The 24,184-nt window shown below is 37.1% G+C and overlaps 1 protein-coding gene across 1 annotated transcript in view; it reads left to right on the top strand.

Annotated features, from left to right (window-relative positions):
* Window positions 1-679: 679 nt before the first annotated feature.
* LOC149169183 (callose synthase 3-like) overlaps window positions 680-24,184 on the top strand; it is a 452,496-nt gene continuing 428,991 nt past the window's right edge. Inside the window, exons 1-2 of the mRNA XM_089428597.1 lie at window positions 680-1,108; window positions 1,195-1,295. Coding sequence (XP_089284723.1) covers window positions 919-1,108; window positions 1,195-1,295 — 291 coding nt within the window. The 5' untranslated portion in view covers window positions 680-918. The remainder of the gene's footprint in view (window positions 1,109-1,194; window positions 1,296-24,184) is intronic.

The raw sequence follows: 24,184 nt of genomic DNA, 5'->3' as shown, positions 1-24,184 counted from the left end.
TAGTACAAAGTTTAAGAGTAAGCTGCAAGGAATCCACACAGTGATCAATCAGTTGACTTAAAGCAAGCAGAGATTAATCCACACAGTGACCAACCAGTATTTTAACCAGGATAATTTTATCTCATGTCTACGTAACATAGAGCAGTAACAATCCTGTTACTCAGCATTTAATACTGAGTAATAAAGATTCTCTTACGAAGCTTTTAAGACTCAATCATCAGAATTTAAAACATTTAATACCAAGTAACAAACATTCTGTTACAAAGCATTCATACTCGATATAATGCAAAGTTATTTAGATTCCCTGCTGTAAACCTAGAACATTAAATACTTTAAACCTGAGTTTTTGTTGCTGGAAGCTAAGTATCTCAAATCGAAATAGGAAGAAAAGTGAGGTCGCTGTACCTGGTTTGTGGGGCTCCCATTCTCGGAAGAATAAAGTAAAATCGCGTATATAATTCACAGAAAAACATTGAGAGCAATCCGTAGGTATTTGAAGAGGTTGGAGTAATGATTATATGGTCGCTATGTGGTTTGATCAGTGTAGCAGACAAAGTTTGGAAGTCCAATACAGTCAGATTCGTTGCTTGCGAGAGAGAACAATGCGCGAGACAGAGATTGGAAATGGAGGTCCGACCCAGAGGTTTCTTGTGAGACCAAAACGGGAAAATGAAATTGAGTGGAAAAAGAGAAGGGAATCAATTCACTTTATTCATTCCAACACATTGCTTTTCTTTGCTCCTGTTACTTCAGATATGAGGAAATTGGTGGCTCTCCAATTATTGCTGTACCATAAATGCTAAATGAAAGAATCGTTTGTGCAAAATGAATGAAGGTCAGATTCAGACTAGTATTTAATAGCAAGGGAGGGCTAAGGGTTGGTTCTCAGTGCTTCTTGTTGTGAAGAGAGAGAAGGAAATGGCGGGGAGAGATCCAAGTTCGAGCTCGCAGCCTTTTCGGGCCCTGTCGAGATCACAAACAATGGCGAACATTTCTGAATCGGGAATTGACAGCGAAGACGCTCCGGCTTCCCTCCGCGACATCGCTCCGATCCTTCGTGTGGCGAATGAGATTGATCAGAATGGATGGCCTCGCGTCGCATATCTCTGTGTGCATCACTTGCCCTAATCCCTCTTTTTGTCTCTCTGTAATTAGGGTTTTGTCTTTAATCGTGTGCGTTTTGCTCTCATGCAGGCCGACTCTATGCATTAGAAAAAGCCCAAAAAATTGATCCCACCTCCAGCGGCAGAGGTGTTCGCCAGTTCAAGACGGCTCTCATGCAGAGACTAGAAAAGGTATATCTGTCCTTTTCAGTCAAAGTTGCTTGATTAAAGAAATCATGATTAGGAGAAATAATGTAATGTTACAGTACTCATTCAGACTTTCTTTTTTTTTAAGAAAAAACCTTCAATTCAATACTAATGAAAGTAGACACATAGTCTGTACAGCTTTTCTCATGACTTTACATCTGAGTATCACCCATGATCTCATCACAAAAGTAGGTCTGATATCACCAAAATAATATACTAATCTTTAATTATCATATCACCATAAACAGATATTCTGCTCTTTTCTCATTATTTTTCATGACAATAATAATGGCAAAAATGACTAATATTGTTCAAACAGAACAAAAAAAGACCATCAAAGTTCTATGCAAACGGTCAAAAACTATTTAGACTACAGGTCGTAAACCCAACTTTCCTTGGCTTCTCTTATAAGTTAAACACCCCAAGCTTTGAAGGGTGCCTTTGCCATAAGCTGAATAGAAGATCTTTCCTGGCAAGCCACAGCAATCCTTCGTTGATGGGAGATCTGCTACTTAGTTTTGTTCTTTGTACATAGGATTAAAAGTAAACTTTTCTAACAGATTAAAAGTAAACTTTTCCTACGTTCAAAACTAAGTAAACAGGTGACCACGGGGCTTTGGATTGACGGTGAATGGGCGTGCTGTTAAGGCACTCCTTATTATAGGTGGGTACTTAGGTTAGTCTTAACTAGAAAAAAAAAAAAAAAACCTAAGTAAACAGGTCGATTGTAGCAGATCCTATTAGACTATACACATCAAACCACCTTTACCATCTTGTACAAATTTTATCATCTTGTACACATAAAATAGAGAAGATTTTAAAGTATAAAAACAAAGTTAAATAATTGTGGTAAGAGTGGTTCTTCAGTTCATTATGGTAGAGATGTTGTAAAGTGACGTTTTTCCTTAAAAATGAAAATAAAATAACATAAAAATAATAATTAATATTAATATTAAATCACCTTAGTTAATTCAAGATCTACTAAGTGTCAAGAGGATCAAATCTCTTCATATAATCTCTTCATATCTTAATTCAATTTAAATATTCTCAGTTGGCAATAGTTGTGATATAAATTAGTGTAAATTAAGAGATCTAAGGTTCAAATTATCTGGACGTGCCTATGAAGAGGAGGAAAGGTAGTAGGCCACAGGTATAGGTCTACGGAGAGGAGGATAAGTCGTAGGCCTCATAGGTGTAGTGGTAGTGATCCCCATGTCATACAAATACTAGCCTAACCTAATTGGCAATTCCTCAAGTTATCCAAAAAAACAAAAAATGCAATTCAAAGACATATATATATATATATATATATAAGTAAGCAAATAATTACATAGAATTGATTTGACATTTCAATGCATCAAACAATTCATATATATATATATATATATATATATATTATTATCCAATTTTAAGGTCACAACAAAGCTAGACACCATTTGGTGTATGAGACCCCTTGTTTGTGGGACAAGGGACCCACCTTAGTGCAACTATTTGTGCTAAGGCTACCAAGGCATACATATTCTACCCCCTTGCTAAGGCTACCAATGCATACATACTCTACTCCCCTCTGGGTTTGAACCTATGACATCTTAGGAGGAAACACATGTTCTCAACTATTAAGCCCACTCACGCTGTATATATATAATTGCATTGAGTTTATTTCACATTTTATTTATAGTAAAAAAAAAGTATCTCACCAAAAAATATAATAAAACGTTCTAATACAATTTGACTTTGTGTTTTTGTATTGCTTTAATAAAAATGGATAAATGCAATTTACTTGGATTCTCTTCCAACATTAATAATTCAATAATATGTTATTCCAAATTAAAAAGTATTTGAGTTTTAGTTTTCAAATTTAATAATAATAATTTTAGAAAAAAAAATGAAAAATTAAATATGATATTTATTTCAAATTGATTTATAAATTTTAAGTATTTCTCAATAACACATTATTGATTTTCAAATCAATCCATAAATCTAAAATATTAATTTCCAAATTAACTCATAAATCTAAAATATTAATTTCCAAACTCAATGTATATGATTTTATAATCATCCACTAAAATATACTAATAACACTCTTTGAATCATTTATATATATATCTTCCTAAGCCGCTGTAGGTTCATTTGTTTCTTCTGTCTGCTTAGACTACTCATCTGCTAGTAAAGTATCAATGATATGCATTGCCAAAGCATTCATGTTGTGGTTCCACTGTGGGCAAGTCTTCTTCTTCTTCTCTCTCTCTCTTTTTTTTTTTTTTTACGTGAATGTCATTCCTAATGGAAGGAACAGTAATTATCCATGCTTATACTTTCAATATTCAACACAACATTTGAACTTTGGGAATATTTAGTTGGTTGGTTTTTGTTATTATTATCCCTTTTGAATGGGAAAGACTTGGGGGGCTTTCTATTCATTGAAGCATCTCTTGACTTTCTTTTTAACTCTGAGACTTCATTACTGAGTGCCTTTAAAGATTTAGTCAAGCTTTCAATATCTGCATAATCCTTTTCTTCAGCCTTACTTGAAGAAGGCTGAGACTTCTTTGTAGTCTCCTTGGAGTCTTTAGATTCATCATCAATAGCAATAGCTCCAATGGCATGCAAGTCTTTCTCTATGGTGATCTCTTCTACAAAGTTTAAAGCCAATGTTTCCTTTGTATCTCTTTTAACAAAAGCAAAAATGTTTGTTGGCAAGGTAGTTGTGTAATAATCTATAGTGTTATAATCATGATGCTGCGTGTTTGGGGGGAACTTGTTCAATATACGATTGAACTTTTAATTGAAATCTTTGACTTTCTCCTTTTCCCCCATCTTAATATTTCTGAGCTCTTTTAATAACATGGCGGGAGTCTTATCATTGACAAATTTCTCCAAAAACAATTTCTTAAACTCCCTCCAACCATGGATTGAATTAACATGCAGATTATGGTACCATGTTGCTTATCTACCTTATAAAGTGAAAGAAAAATTCCTACAAGCAACATCATCATATTGTACCTTTAACATTCGTAGATGCATGTAGAAATCATCGATATGATCTTTTGCCTTTGTTTTCTTGTCAAGATCAAAATTAGATACCTTCTTCGAGTGTCTAGGGATTCTATGAAGGTTATCCGGAAGATCGAGTGGCCCTTATGCCATCAGATCCAAGTCTTGATTAGCCATGTTTTCGTCTCCTTGATCCTCCTCCTTTTCTGAATCTGATGAGCCTTCTCCTTCACCATTTAAATTGTCACTAAACTCCAAACTGACTGTTGGTTGTTCTCCATCAAAAAGAACAATATCTTCCTCGTACTCTTCGTGAATGGGTGGAAGTGACTCTTGTTGAACTGTGTCCTTTGAAGACTCTGTTAATTCCTTAAGAGTGGCAAAGACCAAATCTTCCACCGGTGAGACCAGTACACCAGTACGAGTTGTTTATTTCTTCTTAGGATGATGAGGAATATTATGAGCAAAAGGGAGTAAACTGATAGCTTTCGTAAACCAACGACTAATAGGTCAAATCACCCAGAGTTGTCTGTAGGTAACTTTGAACCAGGCTGAGAAGACCCTCCTACCTCGGGAATATTAGTAGGGATTTTACTCAGGATATTACTGCCTTGTCCATAAGATGAAATATTGGGGTGTAAAGATTTATCAGCCATAAAAAACCGGTTGCCCTCCTTCTAGCACTAGAATGTTGATGGTGTTGGATACCACCAACGTACAGGGGATCTCCCCGATATGAGGTCCCAATTAGACCTCACATTGTTTGGTGTAGGAGTCCCATCCGGAAATACAAACTAGCTACCATTAACTTAGATATTTTCATTAGCTTAAGTTGTTAGCATGAGAGAGTAGCATGCATGTTCTTTTGAACGAGCAAGAGAGTGTGCCTTGTGAATTGTTCAATTGTAGATGTATTAAGGTTCTTTCACTACAAGGGAGAGAAAGTGAGCCTCTAAAAGAAAAGTAATAATACTAATCTAATGGAGATGCACACACATAGACAAGAAAGAATCGTTAGACATCAAGGGAAATAGTTCACATAGATGTTACAATCATTAAAATCATGACAACACATTTCCAACTATTTCAATGCCAAAGTCACCGAAATAATTCAATTACTTTCGTACATAAGGAAGCCAACATAAACCATAAGCATTAAAAGAGTAGTCTCAAAACATCCACGATCTATGTGTGAAAATGTGTTGGCCAAATGGATTTAAGTATTAAGAAAAAGTTCCAAGATACATGAGTACAATGAACATCACTAGCTCCAATAGTGGAGCATTAGAGCCACTATTGTTAAAAATAGCAAACAAGAAATTCCAATTTAATTTGTCCTTGAATTAAATTGTGAATTAAATCAAAATTTTATTCTCATAGCAACTTGTAATAGTTAATTAAGTTAAATTGACTTAATTGACTTAGGAAATTCGAGTTGTAAGTCTATCTAGAGTCATGTAGAGTGATCCCTAAATTTTAGGGGCTTGAGTTGAGTTCTTTTGAGTTGTAATTAGATAACTCAGTCTAACTGAGTTATAGTCAGTTAAACTAGTTCTAACTGTTGGAGGAACTAGTAGGAGTCTAGTAGTGGGGAAGTGCACCAGTGCATCCTCAGTACCACACCAGTTAACTAAAGATTCACTCATAAATAACTCATGCATGTCAGTTCAGAGGAAGACCCAGTTGAGATTAGAGTTCAGGGACAGTGTACTATCAGTTGTATAATTTTCCAAGTTGTACAGATGGTGCATGAAATCAGTTGAGGGCCTATGGATGGATTGTGCAGTTATGGAGAGTGGATTTCCCAATTAAATACAGGCTAATTCTCTCAGAAATTGCGCAAGGAAGTAGGGGCTTGGCAAGTAACAAAATTGGCTAAGTGTTGGCTTGAGTTGGCTTGTGAGTTAGAGAGATAGATTGTACTTGTGCATGAATTGTTCGAGTTGAAAACACATTATATTTTCTTCTTGGATCGTCTGGTTAATGCAATAAGATAGTCGAGGTTTTTGGCAGTTTCTTTCCCCAGAGAAATATTGTGTTATGTGCGATTGATATTCTTCCTTTTCTACTTATTGTTTTCATCAATCAATTTTGGTTTCCGCTGAAGAGTAGAGTAGATTCTTGTCTTGTGTTTTAGCTTATCACATAAGTTTTTGAATCTATAAGTAAAATATACATGGTATCAGAGATAAAGACTATATAGAAGAGGAGAATTCAAGTTTGGTGTGCAATTGAAATCGAATTTGCAATTTCATATTTCAGAGTCAGCAATATGTCATTCGACTTGAGTATGCCTTGGAGGGTAGCTCGAATTACATAGCTTGGAAGGACAAGATGGAGACAGTGTTGGAAGACAATGGCCTTAAGGAATTCATAAATCATGACATTCCTAAGCCTCCAGCATCTGATGCTAAAGATCTAGATGAATGGAGAAAGTGTGTGGAAAAAGCAAGAAGGATTATCCTAGAAGGAATTTGAGACCACATTGTCTCGAGTCTCCACGTAAGGACACTCCATACACAATGTGGAAGGAATTGACGGACCTGATTCAAAATATCAGTGACCATAGGAAGTTGGCACTGAAGGACAAACTCAAAAAGATCAATATGGAGAAAGGTGACTCAATTCTGAAGTACTTGACCAAGTTCACCCATTGTCAGGATGAGCTTAGAAGTGTTGGGATTACTGTTTACGAAGACAATTTGGTGAGCCTAGCTCTTCTAGGACCTCCCAAGAGCTGGCATAGTTACCAAGACTCAGTTAATGGGAGGGAGAAGCTACTAGATTGGGAACAATTGTGGTCAAATTTGGTATAGGAAGAGATTTGGCAGACCAACAGAGACAAAACCTCATCAAAGGCTGGTGATGAGGATAATTGTGCCTTAGCGGGTAAGGCAAAGAAAGGGAAGGGGAAGTCATCCCATTCCAAATCAGATTCTTGTCAGGGGGACAAGAAGAAGGACATGTCAAAAGTCAACTGCTTTCACTATCACAAGCTAGGACATTTTACTACAACGTGTCTGCTCAAGAAGGTCTCGATACAGTTACCTTTCAGAGGGAGTCGAGTTCTCCTCTCACTTTGTGAGATTTTATGTATTTTCCTGGTTTGAAGAAGAACTTGGTATATGTTTCCATATTAGAGGATAGAGGCTATGATGTGATATTTAGTAAGGGAAAGGCGTTCCTTCGTCACATAGCCACAGGACAAGTGAAGAGGATAAGGGTTCGAGTGAAGAATCTCTACAAGTTGGAGGTAGAAGATTGTACTACCTTGAGCACGAAAGAAGAGAAGGTGCAGAGCCGAGACATCAGTGAGTTGTGGCATGGGAGATTGGGTCACTTACATCATGGTGCTTTGAAGATCATGCAGTAAATTTCTACCAGTATTCCCAAGGGTACATTAGAGTAGGTAGACACATGCAAAGGGTGTACTTTGCGAAAATACACCAAAGCTTCCTTTCATGAAAAAGACAGTCGAGCACAGGCGATCCTCGATCGAGTTCACTCAAATGTGTGTGGACCGTTCTCGACAGCATCCATGACCAAGCACAAGTATTATGTCATATATGTTGATGATTTTTCTCGTAAGTGTTGGATCTTCTTCATTATGAAGAAAGATCAAACTTTTGAAAATTTTTGTGAATTTAAAGCATTGGCCAAGAAAGATACTGGAAGGAAGGTTAAAGCTCTCAGGGGTGATAATGGTGGAGAGTATGTGTCGAATGAGTTCAAAAAAAATTATGCAGCAGAAGACATTCAATAAGAGTTGATAGAACCTCATAACCCACAGCAAAATGGGGTGGTTGAAAGGAAAAATAGAAGCATTGTAGGAGCGGCACGAGTGATGTTGCATGATTAGGGCCTACCACTACACTTGTGGGCTTAGGAATGCAACACAACTATTTATCTGCAGAACATAAGCCCTCATCGAATTCTTGGGATGAGTACAACAAAAGAGGCTTTTTAAGGGAAGAAACCAGATGTAGGAGACTTCAGGATTTTTGGTTCATCATTCTACTACCATGTAACCAAAGATGCACGCAAGAAGCTTGGAGCCAACAACAAAGTTGGTGATATTTGTGGGGTACACCGATACACCACACAACTATCGAGTGTACATGTTGACCAACAGGATGACAGTGGTTCGCAAAGATGTAAAATTTGATGAAGAGAAGGCCATTAGATGATCCCTTGAGAGGGAGCTTCATCTACATGCAGTTGAGGAGATTTTAGCTCCAAAGGAGGAATCTAAGGATGGTGTGGAGTATCCACATGCAGAGGATCAGGGGGTGGAGACGCCCACTCGTGTAGAATCTTCCAAAGATGGGAGAAAGCGCACCAGAGAGGATGACAGGTTATTGCATGATGCTAGAGAGAATGTGGGAGCACCCACATCACAGTGCAAGCAGAGGAGGTCACCAAAGAGGTACACTGGCTACATGGCTCTTATGAGCGGATGTGTAGAGACTGAGCCATCATCTTTTGAGGAAGTAGTGCAGCAAGCAGTTTGGCTTGATTCCATGGTTGAGGAGTATGACTCCATTGTCAGGAACAGTGTTTGGGATGTGGTCCCAAGACCGGCAGACAAGTCAGTGGTGAGTTCCAAATGGATTTACAAGGTAAAGCAAGTAGTGGATGGTAGTGTGGAGAAACACAAGGCCAGGTTTGTGGCCAGAGGTTTTTCTCAGGTGGAGGGGATTGATTACGATGAGACTTTTTCTCTTGTTGTAAGGTACTCATCAATCAAATCCATTCTAGCACTGTCAGCACAGATGGGATGGAAGATACATCAGATGGATGTAAAGACAACATTCCTCAATGGCATGATTGAGGAAGAGGTGTATATTGAGCAACCTGAAGGATTTGAGACCTTCAATAGAGAGTCGCATGTGTGTCAACTCAAGCGAGCATTGTATGGATTGAAACAAGCACCTCATGCTTGGTACACCAAGATCAATATCTATTTCACTGGGTTGGGCTTCACCAAAAGTGAAGCAAATGCGAACCTTTACCATATTGTGGTTGAAGGTAAATTGTTGATTATTGTTTTATATGTTGACGATTTGATTCTGACAGGTGATGATAATTTGATCAAGTCTTGCAAAGAGGATCTTGCAAGAGAGTTCGAAATGAAGGACTTGGGGCTCATGCACTACTTTCTGGGTATGGAAGTATGGAAAGGTGATGAGGAACTTTTTGTCTCTCAGGGAAAGTATGCCAATGAGATACTCAAAAGGTTTCACATGGAGAGCAGTAAACCCATGGAGACTCCTCTAGCAGGTAACTAGAGGAAGGAGGATGCTACTTCCGGTGAAGTAGTGGAGGCTACTATTTACAGGAAGCTTGTGGGTTCACTCATGTATTTGGTGAACACACAATCGAACATGTGTTATGTAGTTAACCAGCTTAGTCAAGCGATGGTTAAGCCGACCAAGTTGTATTGGAAGGCATCCAAACATGTGTTGAGATACCTCAAAGGCACTACTCAGTATGGTTTATGGTACAAACAGACAAAGGGAGAGAAGCTTCAAGGGCTCACTAATGCAGATTGGGTAGGGAGTCCATTCGAAAGGAAGAGCACATCAGGTGGGATCTTCAGTATTGGGTCCGCAGTTGTTTCTTGGTACAACAGGAAATAGAGATCAGTTGCACTTAGTTTAGCAAAAGTAGAGTACATGGCTGCTAGTCAAGTAGCGTGTGAGGCTATCTGGATGAGGAAGATTCTTGTTGGTTTGTTTGGTCATCATATGGATCCAACTGTGATTTACTACAACAATCAGAGTTGTATCAAACTCTCTAAGAATCCAGTTTTTCATGATCGTTCCAAGCATATTGATATATAGTATCATCATCTTCGAGATTGTGTGGAGAGGAGAATTGTGTTGTTGGAGTACATTCCCACAGAGGAACAGGATGCAGATATTTTGACAAAGGCGTTGTCAAGATGCAAATTCTAGTTTCACATAGGCAAGATCGTGGTAGTTGATAATCCCTTTCTTATTGAGAGGGAGTGTTAAAAATAGCAACAAGAAATTCCAATTTAATTTCTCCTTGAATTAAATTGTGAATTAAATCGAAATTATGTTCTCATAGAAACTTGTAATAGTTAATTAAGTCAAATTGACCTAACTGACTTAGGAAATTCGAGTTGGAAGTCTATCTAGAGTCACGTAGAGTGATCCCTAAATTTTATGGGCCCGTTTTGAGTTCTTTTGAGTTGTAATTAGATAACTCGGTCTAACTGAGTTATAGTCAGTTAAACTAGTTCTAACTATTGGAGGAACTGGTAGGAGTCTAGAATTGGGGAAGTGCACTAGTGCATCCTTAGTACCACACCAATTAACTGAATATTCACTCATAAATAACTCATGCATGCCAGTTCAAAGGAAGATGCAGTTGAGATTAGAGTTAAGGGACAATGTACTATCAATTGTATAATTTTCCAAGTTGTACAGATGGTGCATGCAATCAGTTGATGGCCTATGGATGGATTGCGCAGTTATGGAGAGTGGATTTCCCAATTAAATACGGGATAATTCTCTCAGTAATTACGCAAGGAAGTAGGGGCTTGGCAGGCAGCAGAATTCGCTAAGTGTTGGCTTGAGCTGGCTTGTGAGGTAGAGAAATAGATTGCACTTGTGCAGGAATTGTTCGGGTTGAACAAGCATTGTATTTTCTTCTCAGATCTTCTGGTTAATGCAATACAGATAGTCGGGGTTTTTAGTAGTTGCTTTTCACAGAGAAATATTGTGTTATGCATGATTGATATTCTTCCTTTTATGCTTATTGTTTTCATCAATAAATTTTGGTTTCCACTGAAGAGTAGAGTAGATTCTTGTCTTGTGTTTTAGCATATCACATAAGCTATTTAATCTTCAAGTAAAATCTACAACTACTTCTCCCCAAAAGTACTATCTCTATCTCTCTAATGCTTTGTGGGAGAAGCCAAGGTTAAAAATCTTTTTCTTGAGTAATGAGGCTCCTTTTATAACTTGAGACATGACTTTTCATATCCTCATGACTCTTGAGTTTCCAACTTCTAATGACCTTTGGACTTCTATAATTCCTAAAAATCTAAATGACTTTTGGAATTACATATGACTGTTGGAATTACATGTCTTTTGGACTTCTTCACATGGCTCTTTTTTCCATACATGACTCTTGGACTTCTACTTCTTTGTATTTACAACAATTATATCATTACATCATAATTTCCACATCATCGCGTAGTGAGGACATTACAATCCACTAATATTGATGACTTGGAATCATATTGATTGATGACATGGAATTTATTTGATAGGTGACAAGGTTGCCATGTATGTCTTCGATCTTGCATGCAAACTCCATGTTGTTGATTTCTTTACCCTCCAAAGGGACTTTGATCTCACGAAGTCTTTTGGGCTACTTCGATCATCAAGATTTCAATGTGTTCTTTCTTCTTGAATGCTTCCTTTGACTACCCTCTTTGCTCAATCTCTTCATGCATCCATGCCATGTTGCTCCTAGAATACCTAAAACTGCAATCACTCATGGAAAGCAAACATAAACATGAAAAACATGTTATCCTAACATGTTTCATGCAGATTTTATGCTCATGACTTAACAGTGCACTCGGAAAGGACAAGGAGACCTTTGGGCACAAGGGCGCATTGCAAAAGGCTAAAGCGTTGAAGCTTTGAGGCTTCAGAGTGCGCTCATGTGCTCAATAGGAGAGAGAAATATCAAGGGAGGGCACAGGTCACAAGTCTGAAGGACGAGGGAAGAGAATTTGGGCTTCCCAAGTGTGTTGTGTGCTCAAGGGAGACAAGGAGGGCACAGGGTGCACTGTCGAAGGATGAAGGGATGAAGCTTCGGGGCTTTAGGGTGTGCTTCTGCACTCAAGAGAGCCAAGGAGGGCATAGGGCACAACGCTCAACGCTGAAGGAGTTAGGATTTGAGGCTTCTAGGTGCGCTTGTGCCCTCAAAAGGGAGCTAGGCTTTCTTAAGGGCGCAGTTTGGAACAAGGAATGGGAATTATGCTTGGGAGTGCACTATGCACTCTTGGAGGGTAGAGGGTGCACTTCTAAACAACGAAGGAGTCTTGATCAAGGCTTAAGAGTGCGTCATGCGCTCCTAGCCTTAATGGGTTAGTTGGTGCAACCAGCTAAGTCTGGAAAATAGAACAAGGGCAGAACACAATGAGTCTAGACATGAAATAAAGTGTGACACATACCAACTCATCAATAAGACTTATACAGGCTTGAACAATGAAAAATACACATCAAAATTCCAGTTTACAAAAACTCCCCAAGTACAGTGAACAAAGTGTGTGCGACTACGACCAAAAGTGATATTTTACGACAAACAAAGATGTTGTGACCATGGAGTGCACTAGAGATGTTCTAAGCAATGCGATGACATAAAGGAATGATCAAGAACACTTGAAACATGTAGAATGACTTGAAATGGCACTTGATGACCAAAGCGACACTTGATGCGATAGTCAGGTAGGCTCCAAAATTTGAATAAAGTGAAATTTGGATGGTGTTGTAGCAGTGACAACACCTTCCTCCATGTATATTGCTAGTGAGTGTGTTAATCACTCTTGATTCTTTAAATGTCAACCTCCTCTTAATTCCATTCCCCAATTTAGGCTTCCAAACAAAGCCATTTTCAAGTTACATTAGGAGGATTTCACTCCAAATCTGTTCAATATTTTGGTTATTCCATTTATAATCCAAAAACTCTATGCCCTCCTTAGTGTGTTTTCCCAAGATTAGATAATTTCTTGGACACCTAGGTTTTTCCTCTTCTAAATTACTAAAACTTGATGGTGGGAGTTGACGCTTTGCATCCAATTCCCACTAATTGTAATGGCACAACAAGGCATCAGTCAATTGTAGCTTATCACTTCTTAGGGTTATGAAAATTTATTACAAGGTATTAATGATTAGTTGTAAGTACGCTTTGATAATGAGGTTATGAATCTTCAACTTAGATGCAATGCAAATTTTGTAATAGAATGCCACCAATTCAACGATATTATTACTAATCACATCTGAATTTGAAAGATATACGTAAATGGGCTTACTCTCATTATCTCTAATAAGTCCTCCAAAACTTACCCTCCTTAGAATGCCATGTCCGGCACCATCAAAGTTGAGTTTAAAAATTAACAAGTTGGAGGGGTGGTGGGGGGGAGGCGGGCGTCCACTTTGTTTCCATAATGTTTCTATGCTTTTGGAGATTGTTTCTTAAATATAGACATTAGATGCCCTATTCCATTAGCTTTTAGTAGTCATCTTAAGAGAGATGCCTAGGTATTTCTACTCCAATAGGTATGGATTGTATCGTTATACTATTTTTCATCCATCTAGATGAGGAATTAACTCACATGACCATTTTTACAATTGAGTCCTAGGTTGGCCAATTGGGTTTTAAAAACTTCTAGAGATGGTTTTTAGGAATCTAATGAATTTTTTTTGGGGATCCAAAAACTCTTGATTTTTCCAAACACCCTGACACTATTCTACACTCATATACCTTTCCAATGGAGCAAGAAAGAGCTCAAACAGTGTCCATATGCAAAATTTATCCCACCCAAAATTTGACCTTCTTGTTTTGTCCACCATAATTCAAGAGGATGACACATCAGCCCCATTACTCATGAAAAATGGGATAGCCACGTGACTATGATGAAGAATACTCTAGAAGGGTTAGTATTACAACTCTAGTTAAGAGTTGAGTCAAACTTAACTGCTAGCTGACTATCAAGCTATGTAATAATTGGGCCGCTAGGAGGAAAATGATTCCATTCTATTTGAGTGCATTTTCTTCCATATACGAGTAGAGTAGCTAAGATTGGATAGACACAGAGAAAATAGAGAGGGTTTGTATTCTATAGCCACCCATAGGCCACAATTCTCACTCCTTTGTATTTGCACCATTTCCATTAAGATAAAGAGAGAGTAGAGCATGTCACCTTCCATGTGGGTTTTCTCCCATAAGAGTTTCTTAGAACATATTTTGTCATTGTGGTTTCATGAATGTTTGTTTTTCATTGTTATCTACTTTTGTATTTTATGTATTGCATGCTTAAGCAGGAAATTAAATTAATAAATCCATAAATCTAAGGAAAGTTAACCTTCATATTATAGATTTTTAGATTTCAAGATATATTTTTATCAGATCTATTGTGACGAATCTTCCAAGGGAATATCCATGCAACTCATATATCAAAATACCTTGCTACAATTGTCTCTCATAAGGTGCTTACCATCAATGTAAGGTTTTTCTTTAAGGATGAGTTTTTATCATATAAAAGTTTATCAGTTCTCTTTTCCAAATTTTGAATACCATGAAGTGTGAAATGTTATCCCACAATGTAATTAATATTATTTAGTCAAATTCAACTTTATAGCACTTCCTAATAAGTTTTGAGGTCCCAAATGTTTGATCTCCAACCCATGCCATTTGTTGGGTTTCCATACCCTTAGATTTCCTAGCTAGGGAAGATTGAATAAAGAGATCATTAGCTCCTTTAATCGCCTTGTGATCAGTGTCACAGGGTTCGTCGAAACTAAACGTTGAGGTCCGAAATTCGGCAAATTTCAAAAAAAATCTTAAAGTTCGTTTAGGTTCGAGAAGTTTGACTTTATCTCAGTTCCTGCATATGCGATTTCGTACACTGATATGCAATCTATTGATCCAGATACACGACTTATCATGTGGAAAAACGAAAATCATATTTTGGGAATTACACGAATTATCAAAATGCAATAGGCGACTTATCTCATGAATATGCGATTATCTCAGACAATTACGTGATAGTTACGTGAGTTATCAGAGATGTGGCAATTTACTTGAACTATCTCCTCCAATTAAGAGATTATCTCTGAAAGTTGGGCGATTATGTATGCGATGCTAATTATTTCAGCAGGATTTATGTGATATGTCAATTATCTGTCGATTACTTGAGTGATCCTTGCATCATGCATGGGATATGCGAATTATCTGTGGGATATGTTTATTATTAACATGATCTCAATCAAATATGTGAATTAGCTCCGTCAAATATATGAATTATAAACATCATCTCAATTGTCTCTGCAATATACTGATATTGCGATATACAGTTCAAATATAAAATATTACCATATCGTAATTATATACTGCAATATACAGTTCAAATATAACCATATCGTAATTATATACTGCAATATACAGTTCAAATATTACCATATCATAATTATAAAATTACTACGTGCAAAGATAAGTTAACATAATTTAAAAATTATATATTTTTACAAGAATTATTTTTAATATATTTTAAATTATATTACATTAACGAAATTAGGGTATTGTTATTTTAAATATTATAAATTAATATAACTTCTATTTATGGAAAATTATAAATTTATTGATATAGTATATGATAAAAATGATAAATATATATTAATTTATAAATGAATATATAAAAGATTTATGTAACTTTAATATATTATTATATATATATATATATATATATATATATATATAAAATTATATACATGAACGAACCTAATGGCGAACCTTATACGAACCTCATCGAAAAATTCAAACTCGAATCAAACTTAATTGTAATTGAATTCGAATTCAAACTGGAACCATGTGACATTGCTTGTGATAATGTAGCGTAATAAACACTTGACTTTTCCCAAGTGAGAGTGCCAATTCTCACCAATGACCATAGGAGGGCACACACCTTGAACTAAAGGGTCAAACTCCACACATTTCTCCATATCAAATTCCATGTTCCAACTTGGTCCTAACTTAATGGGTGGGTTATAAGCTAAGTTTACCATGAGTCCTCTTGTCCCTATCATTCTCTGCCTTAATAAATCTTCCCATTTCTTAGTCTATATGGTTGTTCTTCTTAAAACTTTCCATATCTTAGCCTCCTTTTTCTTGTACAAGGGTCTTCCTCTCCCTTACGAAACTCTCATTAGTTTCCTCACTTTGTTCTTCCCACCAAAAATTATGGACATGGATCCATCTAGTGTTAAAGAATCTACGGCATTCAGAAATTAAAGTGATTCTTATTAACATGATAACAATTTGTGAAGTTATTTTGCAATTTTATCTTAGCTTGATCTTCACATTATTATTAGTGTGTGTTTGCTTCATCAAATTGCTATCAAAACAAAAGAGACAAGAACACAAAATAATTGACTTTTTGGCAGGGCCAAAACCTCTCCCTCTTGGAGAGGAAAATCCGCACAAAATTCTTCTTATAAGGATTCCAATTTACGAATACCAAGACGATGACCCTTGACCTGCTACGCCACTCTAAGACCAAGACCCTAATCTTTTTTCTCTGTCACTACTGAGATCATCATCACTGTTGCACCAATGAGGCCATCACTACTGCATCACTGAGATCTTCATCACGTCAACGAGGTCTCTTGTCTTCATTGAGATCTTCATTGTGATCTTGATTCTCTGACTTCATTATGACAATCATCATGATGACTGTTGCACCATGTCTCCATCTGCACTTGGATCATCAATGTACCCTTTGCTAAGATCATCATCATGTTGACTGTGAGCATGCCGAGAGTGTACTTCATGATAAATATGCCGAGACTGTGAGGGCAACTGAGGGATCATTGTGATCCTCCTTATGCCGAGACAGTGAGCCTTTTACCATCATATATATACATCCACTGAGATTGTGATAATGTTCTTGAGATCCTTACCTTTTTATTGATGCTGAGACTGTAATGGTTACTTCTCCTTCACATCATGTCGAGACTGTCCTAGTTACTGCTCCTTATTATTCCAAGACTCTTTTACTGCAAGGAGACCTAGATGACATCTCTGTGATGCCCATCCGAAGCACATAGACACTTGTTTGAAGTTCTGGTTGCCTAAGGTTATATCTTGTCCGAGACTATGCCAACTGAGGTGCAGGGATGTGTCTGAAGTTTCCACTGCCTACTCCTATACCCATCTGAATTTTTTCCTCCTTATATGCAGATCTCTGCTCCATACCCATGCAAAATTTCAGAGAGGAAATTGCGAGTTTTGTACTTGTCATTTGCGGATACCCTAGATAGGTATTTATAGTGGTTTGAGCCTCCTATTTTGAGCCAACTATAACTAGTGAACTGACATGTCTTTTTATCCAAGCCGACATGACATTTAAGTATATATTTAATTCATTTTTGAAGCCGACATGATGTCCATCTTAACGTTTTTCTTGCAGTCTTCTTGTGCTTGCTTTTGGAGGATTGTTCTTGGTCTTGGAGGTCTACTTTAGCTTTAATACATTTTACATAGGCTCATGAAGAGCTCTTTAATACATGACTTGACTCTTTTACATATTAATAAATCCTAAAGACATCAAGAAGAAGTATTTTTACCTAGTGACACTTCTTGCTCATGAAACCCATGTAGCAAGGCATACAAAATAAATTTATTCTCTTTTATTACATCATTTACAAAGATCATGTCATTATGAAGACCAAACCTAGTTACACTTTCTTCAACACTCCCTCTTAACTAGGGAGGTATTCATAATGGTACTTGGTCATTCTCAATCTGAAGAATTTCTTATAAGAAGAATCAGATTTGCAATCCATATGTTATAGCATCATTTCAACCAACATTGTTTCCATTTAGCAAGACCTTGACTAACAACTCTATCTCTCACTTAGATCAGAGCACACAATGTTGGCGAGACCAATGACTGATAGACACACATCATCATTGTCTCTCTTAGGGTCATACCCACCCGGGTGTTCTCCGAGTATGCCCTACTAGGACTATTCTCATCTTGGGTTCCCAGCCCTCAAGAATATCAGTCCTCTTGCCCACTCTTGTCTTGGATGCCCTACCACATCCTCAAAGAGTGTCAGATGCCATATGATTACACAATCCTCCATTCTTTCTTCCAATCTGAAGACAAGAATGTTGTGTCTAACTCTCCCTCTTAACCATGGATGAGTTCCAAGTTTCTCTTCACTCAGAAACTTACTCGAGTTCCTTTACTCACAAGAACCTCCCAGAGCTCCCTCTTACCTAGGGACTCTATCATCAACACTTTATAGGGTCTTCTAGTTGCCTGATGATCCATAACCTCAATGTCATATGTAGGGTTCAGCCATCCATCACTTTCCTTCATCATGTCATTCCTTCTTTTTCCGGAAAGTATCCTCCTTTGCTTTAGATTTGGGGCTTCCTTCATAGAGCCATCTATCTTCACTTTCCTTCAACAGTGATTGCTCTGGATCACAAGGTACATAGTTGTGACATCCTTCAAAATCTCCTTACCTTGGCCCTACACACATACCCAGACTTTCTCCAAGAGGTAAGAAACCAAAAACAAATCACATATTACCTTTTTGGTGATGGCCTTTTCCAGTGACATCTTATTGTAGGTATCAAACCCTGTATACCTATTGACACATCTCCCAACGATATATGTTGTCAAGGGTCTTCATCTTTTCATACTTCCATCGAAGTCTTCAAATCTTTCCGGGAGATTTCCTAGTCAAATCTTCATGTTCCTTTGGATGTTTATTGCCTTCATCATGGTTGCATATTTCACGATCTTTTCCATCCTCACACCTTCCATTCCCAGGAGCTTTCAATCATAGTTTCTTTAATTGTAGTCAACCACCTCATACTTCATATGAGGACATATTATGTTGATTTCATCTAGTGTGACTTGTTCCTTTCTGCATCCTTTCAGAGGAGGAGATCCTTTTCCTTTTGATCATGCTTGATCCATGTTATCTGCAACCATATGACATGACATTCCAATATTAAATACAAATACAAGCATACATACCTCATTTTACCTTTGCTTCTTCCAACAGCTTCCTTGATTGAAAAGATCTTCAATCCCTTGATCTGTTTCATTCCTTGAAGTTTAAAACATTGACGAATCTCACTAATCCCTAATATGCAAATTATAAATGTTTATTGATATATTTGTAAAATTAATCATATATAGTCTCTACATAATGTTGGCGATTTTTAAGGTAAAATAATTTTATATTCTAAAATTTGGGCGAATCGTCTTTTATAAAATTGGAAATTGGCGAATCTGGAAAAATCATGGAAAATTAGCCCACCGAACATTAGCCCCTAAAAATTTCCATGGAACTTTCATTTCTCATGTCATCAGTCCTTCATCTAATTAATTCCATAAGTTGGATTTCCTGATGAAACACTTGCTGCCTTCCCAGACTAGGGGATCCTCCGCTGAGGTTTCTATCAGAGAATCTTCAGGATCTTGCATATCCCCATCTGACAAATGTTTCCTTTGACCTGGATGAATTCTTCCTTTCCTTTAATGTCCAATGAGATTCCCAAGAGCTATGTCCTTCATGTTTCTCATGATGATATCACGAGCTCTTGTTTCTAATGCTTCCATGATGCCACAATGCATCTTATTATCATGGTCATATCTGCAAGGACTTATGATAGGACCCTTTTATGAGAGGTATACCATTTCATTCATAGTAGAGGTCTGTTACTCCCTCTGCCCTTGGCCCTTTTATTCAGCTTCCTTCACCCTTCTGACAATATGAGCTCCTCACCATAATATTTCCATAGTACTATTTTGTCTTGTCAACCTTCCCTTTCCTTTCTGCACATGTTTGAGTCCTTTCAACTTGTCTTTCTCTATCTAGCATAGAGACCACAAATTGTTGATTGAGGTAACCTTCTTGTTCATGGGAATTTTTTACCTTGCTTATCAATATAAATATTAATGATGATTATCTTCTCATCATTTTTCCCAGATCTCGCAATTGAGATCTCATGAAGATATTCCTTCTTTACTGCATTTCAGAGAGTACCTCTTCTAGCATTTCATATATTTCTTATCAGTCTCCTTTCTTGCTACATAGATATGATAGGATTTTGAGAGTCCCTTCTCATGAATTCAAAGGAGACCTGTTCACTGACTTCTCTTCTCCATAAGGATTCTTTCAATCCTTCTTATTCTATGCAAGGACCTTTGATGACCCATCTATCTATAGAACTCCTTGCATTCATGAAGTCATTTCAAAGAAAAATGATTAATAAAAATACTTACTTGAGATGTGAAGATGAAACCTTCAACTTGATCATGTTGGTAGAAGTTGGAGAAGATGTATTGATGCTTCCTTCAACTGAGATCTTTGATAGGCATATTGCCTTCTTTGCCTTCGAGCTATCTTGATTTATATATCAACAAATTGTTGATATAATTGGGCTACATAAGGAACCTTGTAGTATGTATCATTGACTTGAGGTTGCTTGCCATGATGTGTGGAGACCCATCAGTTAGTTTTATTATGGTTGTGTTAACGAAAACCTTCATTCCACATCGAGTACTATCTATACAAACTATGACTGAGGTGTAGTGAGACCCATTCTTGAACACTATGATGTAGATGATCTGCTTCTATATGCCTTGGAGTATGTATCATCAAGATTTTTGGAAATTCGAGTTGTCAAGATTGTTCTATTTATAAAAAAGATTTAATCACTGGTATGTTGAGATCATGCCATTGTGAGATTATTGAGATCATTGTGGTATGACATAGACCAAAATTGTGGGAGTTGTTGCCATGTATCTTGAGATATAAATGCTTCATCTTTTGATTGTTGTCTTTCAAAACCCTTGTTGTTGTAGATTGTTGTTGTAGGTTGCTTCTTTGATCTAGGTCTTGACATTTGGATGTAAATCTTGATTCCTTCAGCTAGCTTTGATGCCTTGTAGAAACATGACCCCTGAATGTCTCTTTTTTGCCCTTCTTTTGACTTCATAGCTTTCGCTCTGATACCATGTTGAAGAATATAGGGCATTCAGAAATTAAGGTGATTCTTCTTAACATGATAACAATTTGTGAAGTTATTTTGCAATTTTATCTTAGCTTGATATTCATATTATTATTAGTGTGTGTTTGCTTCATCAAACTGCTATCAAAACAAAAGAGACAAGAACACAAAATAATTGGCTTTCTTCCAGGGCCAAAACCTCTCCCTCTTGGAGAGGAAAACCCGCACAAAATTTTTCTTATAGAGATTCTAATTGATGAATACCAAGACCATGACCCTTGACCTACTACGCCACTCCAAGACCAAGACCCTAACCCTTTTTCTCTATTGCCGCTGATATCATCATCATTGCTGCACCAATGAGGCCATCACTACTCCATCACTTAGATATTCATCACCTCAACGAGGTCTCTTGTCTTCATTGAGATCTTCATTGTGATCTTGATTCTCTAACTTCATTATGATGATTGTTGCACCATGTCTCCATCTGCACTTGGATCATTATTGTACCCTTTACTAAGATCATCATCATGTTGACTGTGAGCATGTCGAGGGTGTACTTCATGATAAATATGTGAGATTGTGAGGGCAACTTAGGGATCATTTTGATCCTCCTTATGCTAAGACAATGAGCCTTTTACCATCATATATATACATCCACCGAGACTGTGATAATGTTCTTGAGATCCTTACCTTTTTATTGATGTCGAGATTGTAATGGTTACTGCTCCTTCACATCATGTCAATATTTTCCTAGTTACTACTCCTTCTTATTATGTCGAGACTCTTTTACTGCAAGGAGACGTAGATGACATCTTTGTGATGCCCATCCGAAGCACAGAGACACTTGTCCGAAGTTCTGGTTGCCTGAGGTTATATCTTGTCTGAGATTGTGCCAACTGAGGTGCAGGGATGTATCTGAAGTTGCCATTTCCTGCTCCTATACCCATTCGAATTTTGTCCTCCTTAGATGCGGATCTTTGCTCCATACCCATGCAAAATTTGAGAGAGGAAATTGTGAGTTCTATACTTGTCATTTGTAGATACCTTAGACGGGTATTTATAGTGGTTTGAGCCTCTTATTTTGAGTTGATTATAACTATTGACACGACATGTATTTTTATCCAAGCCGATATGACATTTAAGTATATATTTAATTCATTTTTGAAGCCGACATGATGTCCTTCTTAACTTTTTGCTTGCAATCTTCTTGTGCTTGCTTTTGGAGGATTGTTCTTGGCCTTGGAGGGCTACTTTATCTTTAATACATTTTACATAGGCTCATGAAGAGCTCTTTCATACATGACTTGACTCTTTTACATATTAAAAAATCCTAAAGACATCAAGAAGAATTGTTTTGACCTAGTGACACTTCTTGCTCATGAAACCCATGCAGCAAGGCATACAAAATAAATTTATTCTTTTTTATTACATCATTTACAAAGATCATGTCATTATGAAGACAGAACCTAGTTACACTTTATTCAATAAAGCTACCTCAAACACTTGTTTTAATTCTCCAATATCATAATTATTTTGTATAGTCTCATGTTACTCCCAAGCATCAACTCAAAACAAGGCATATTCCCCATTCCTGGCATCTCAAAATCCTAAAATGGGATACTTGAGATCATGTACTAAGGTTGTTCCATAATATAAAACTCTTAGGCATTGAATTCATTATGAGGATATCTTTCTAGTCCAAGCGTTTAATACATTTTACCTTCCATGTTTGGGCCCACAATGCCTCCCCCTCATTCACTCATCATGATATGATCTTTATAGTCAAGGCTTGAATAAGAAGCTTAAGCTTTTAAATCCCTATACCTCTTAAGGTTTTTAGGGTGAAACATCACATTGGGTCACCAAATTCCTTTTCCTCTCCATTGTAGCTCCACCCCAAAGCAAATCTTTTCGAATGTGCTCTTGTTGGTGTTTCTTTACACAACTAGTCTAGTGTGGACAAGAAAACCTTATATTTTATTCACTTATCATTCCTCTCAATGCAATTAGGAAAATAATTAATGCTTTTCTTAGGGCCCTTGCTTCCTTTAGAGAGGCCCTCCCCACCATCAAGTTATCATCCATAAATGGTAGGCGAGAGATTGTTTCTCAAGGTGGAGTGGGTTGAACTCCCTTGAGTGCTTGTAGTTCTCCCATGTTTCTTAGCTACTATAAGGATATAGGCATATGAGGATAACAAATCTCCCTAATTAGGCCTCTACTTGGGTTGAAGGGAGAAGTTGGTGTGCCATTGAGGAGAACCAAGTAAACGTTGAGTAATTGCAGGCATAGACTTACTTGATTCATGTTTCACGAAGCCCCAAGGCTTCCAAAATCTTGATAATGAATCCCATTTCAATGGAATGTAGGATTTAGACAAGTGTAGTTTGATCAGTTTTCCACTTATTTTATAAGAATTGAGGGAGTGGATAATTTCTTAGCTAGTGTTGATGTCATCTAAAATTTTCTTTCCCACCCCATTTCTTCAAGATAAGTCTATCTGTGATTATCTTCAACATATTTTTCCATCACTTTTAGGATTATATTATAAGCCATGTTGAAGTGAAATGGGTCTACCTCCCCTTTGATTTCTGGGAAACGAAGTTAGAATTGAGAGCTTTGAGCACATGCCTTGCATATTTGGACTCCATAAGATTCTCTTGTTTATCCTTCCGCACTACATCCCAACATTCATGGAAGCAATCAATGGAGAAGTTGTCTAATTTTGGTGCCTCTCCCGTTGCAAGATCATATGTTGATTGTCTTATCTATCCCTTTGAAATGGTTGCACATAAACTTTAATTATTCTCCATTGTTACAAGCATAGGAACATTATTATAGACCAAACTCATAACCTACACCATGTCCACCCCTAGTTCAATAAGGCATGAGAAGAAATTTTATATGAAAATAAACTTTAATTGTGTGCTTTATGAAAATTTTATTGTTGTCCATTCAATTGCATTACAATTAACACTATGTATATCTACAAACCCAAGCAATGATTGAAAACTTAGGCAAACATCACCCATTACTTTTACAAAATATTGATTGTGAAAAGGGGTATTCAAATATTTTTA

This window comes from Pinus tabuliformis, chromosome 4_2 (genome assembly GCF_031772625.1).
Source record: "Pinus tabuliformis cultivar Carrire ecotype Pingquan chromosome 4_2, CPIR1, whole genome shotgun sequence".
In the NCBI taxonomy this organism is placed as follows: Eukaryota; Viridiplantae; Streptophyta; class Pinopsida; order Pinales; family Pinaceae; genus Pinus; species Pinus tabuliformis.
Note: the sequence above shows the minus strand (reverse complement) of the source record. Positions and strands in the feature narration are given on the sequence as shown.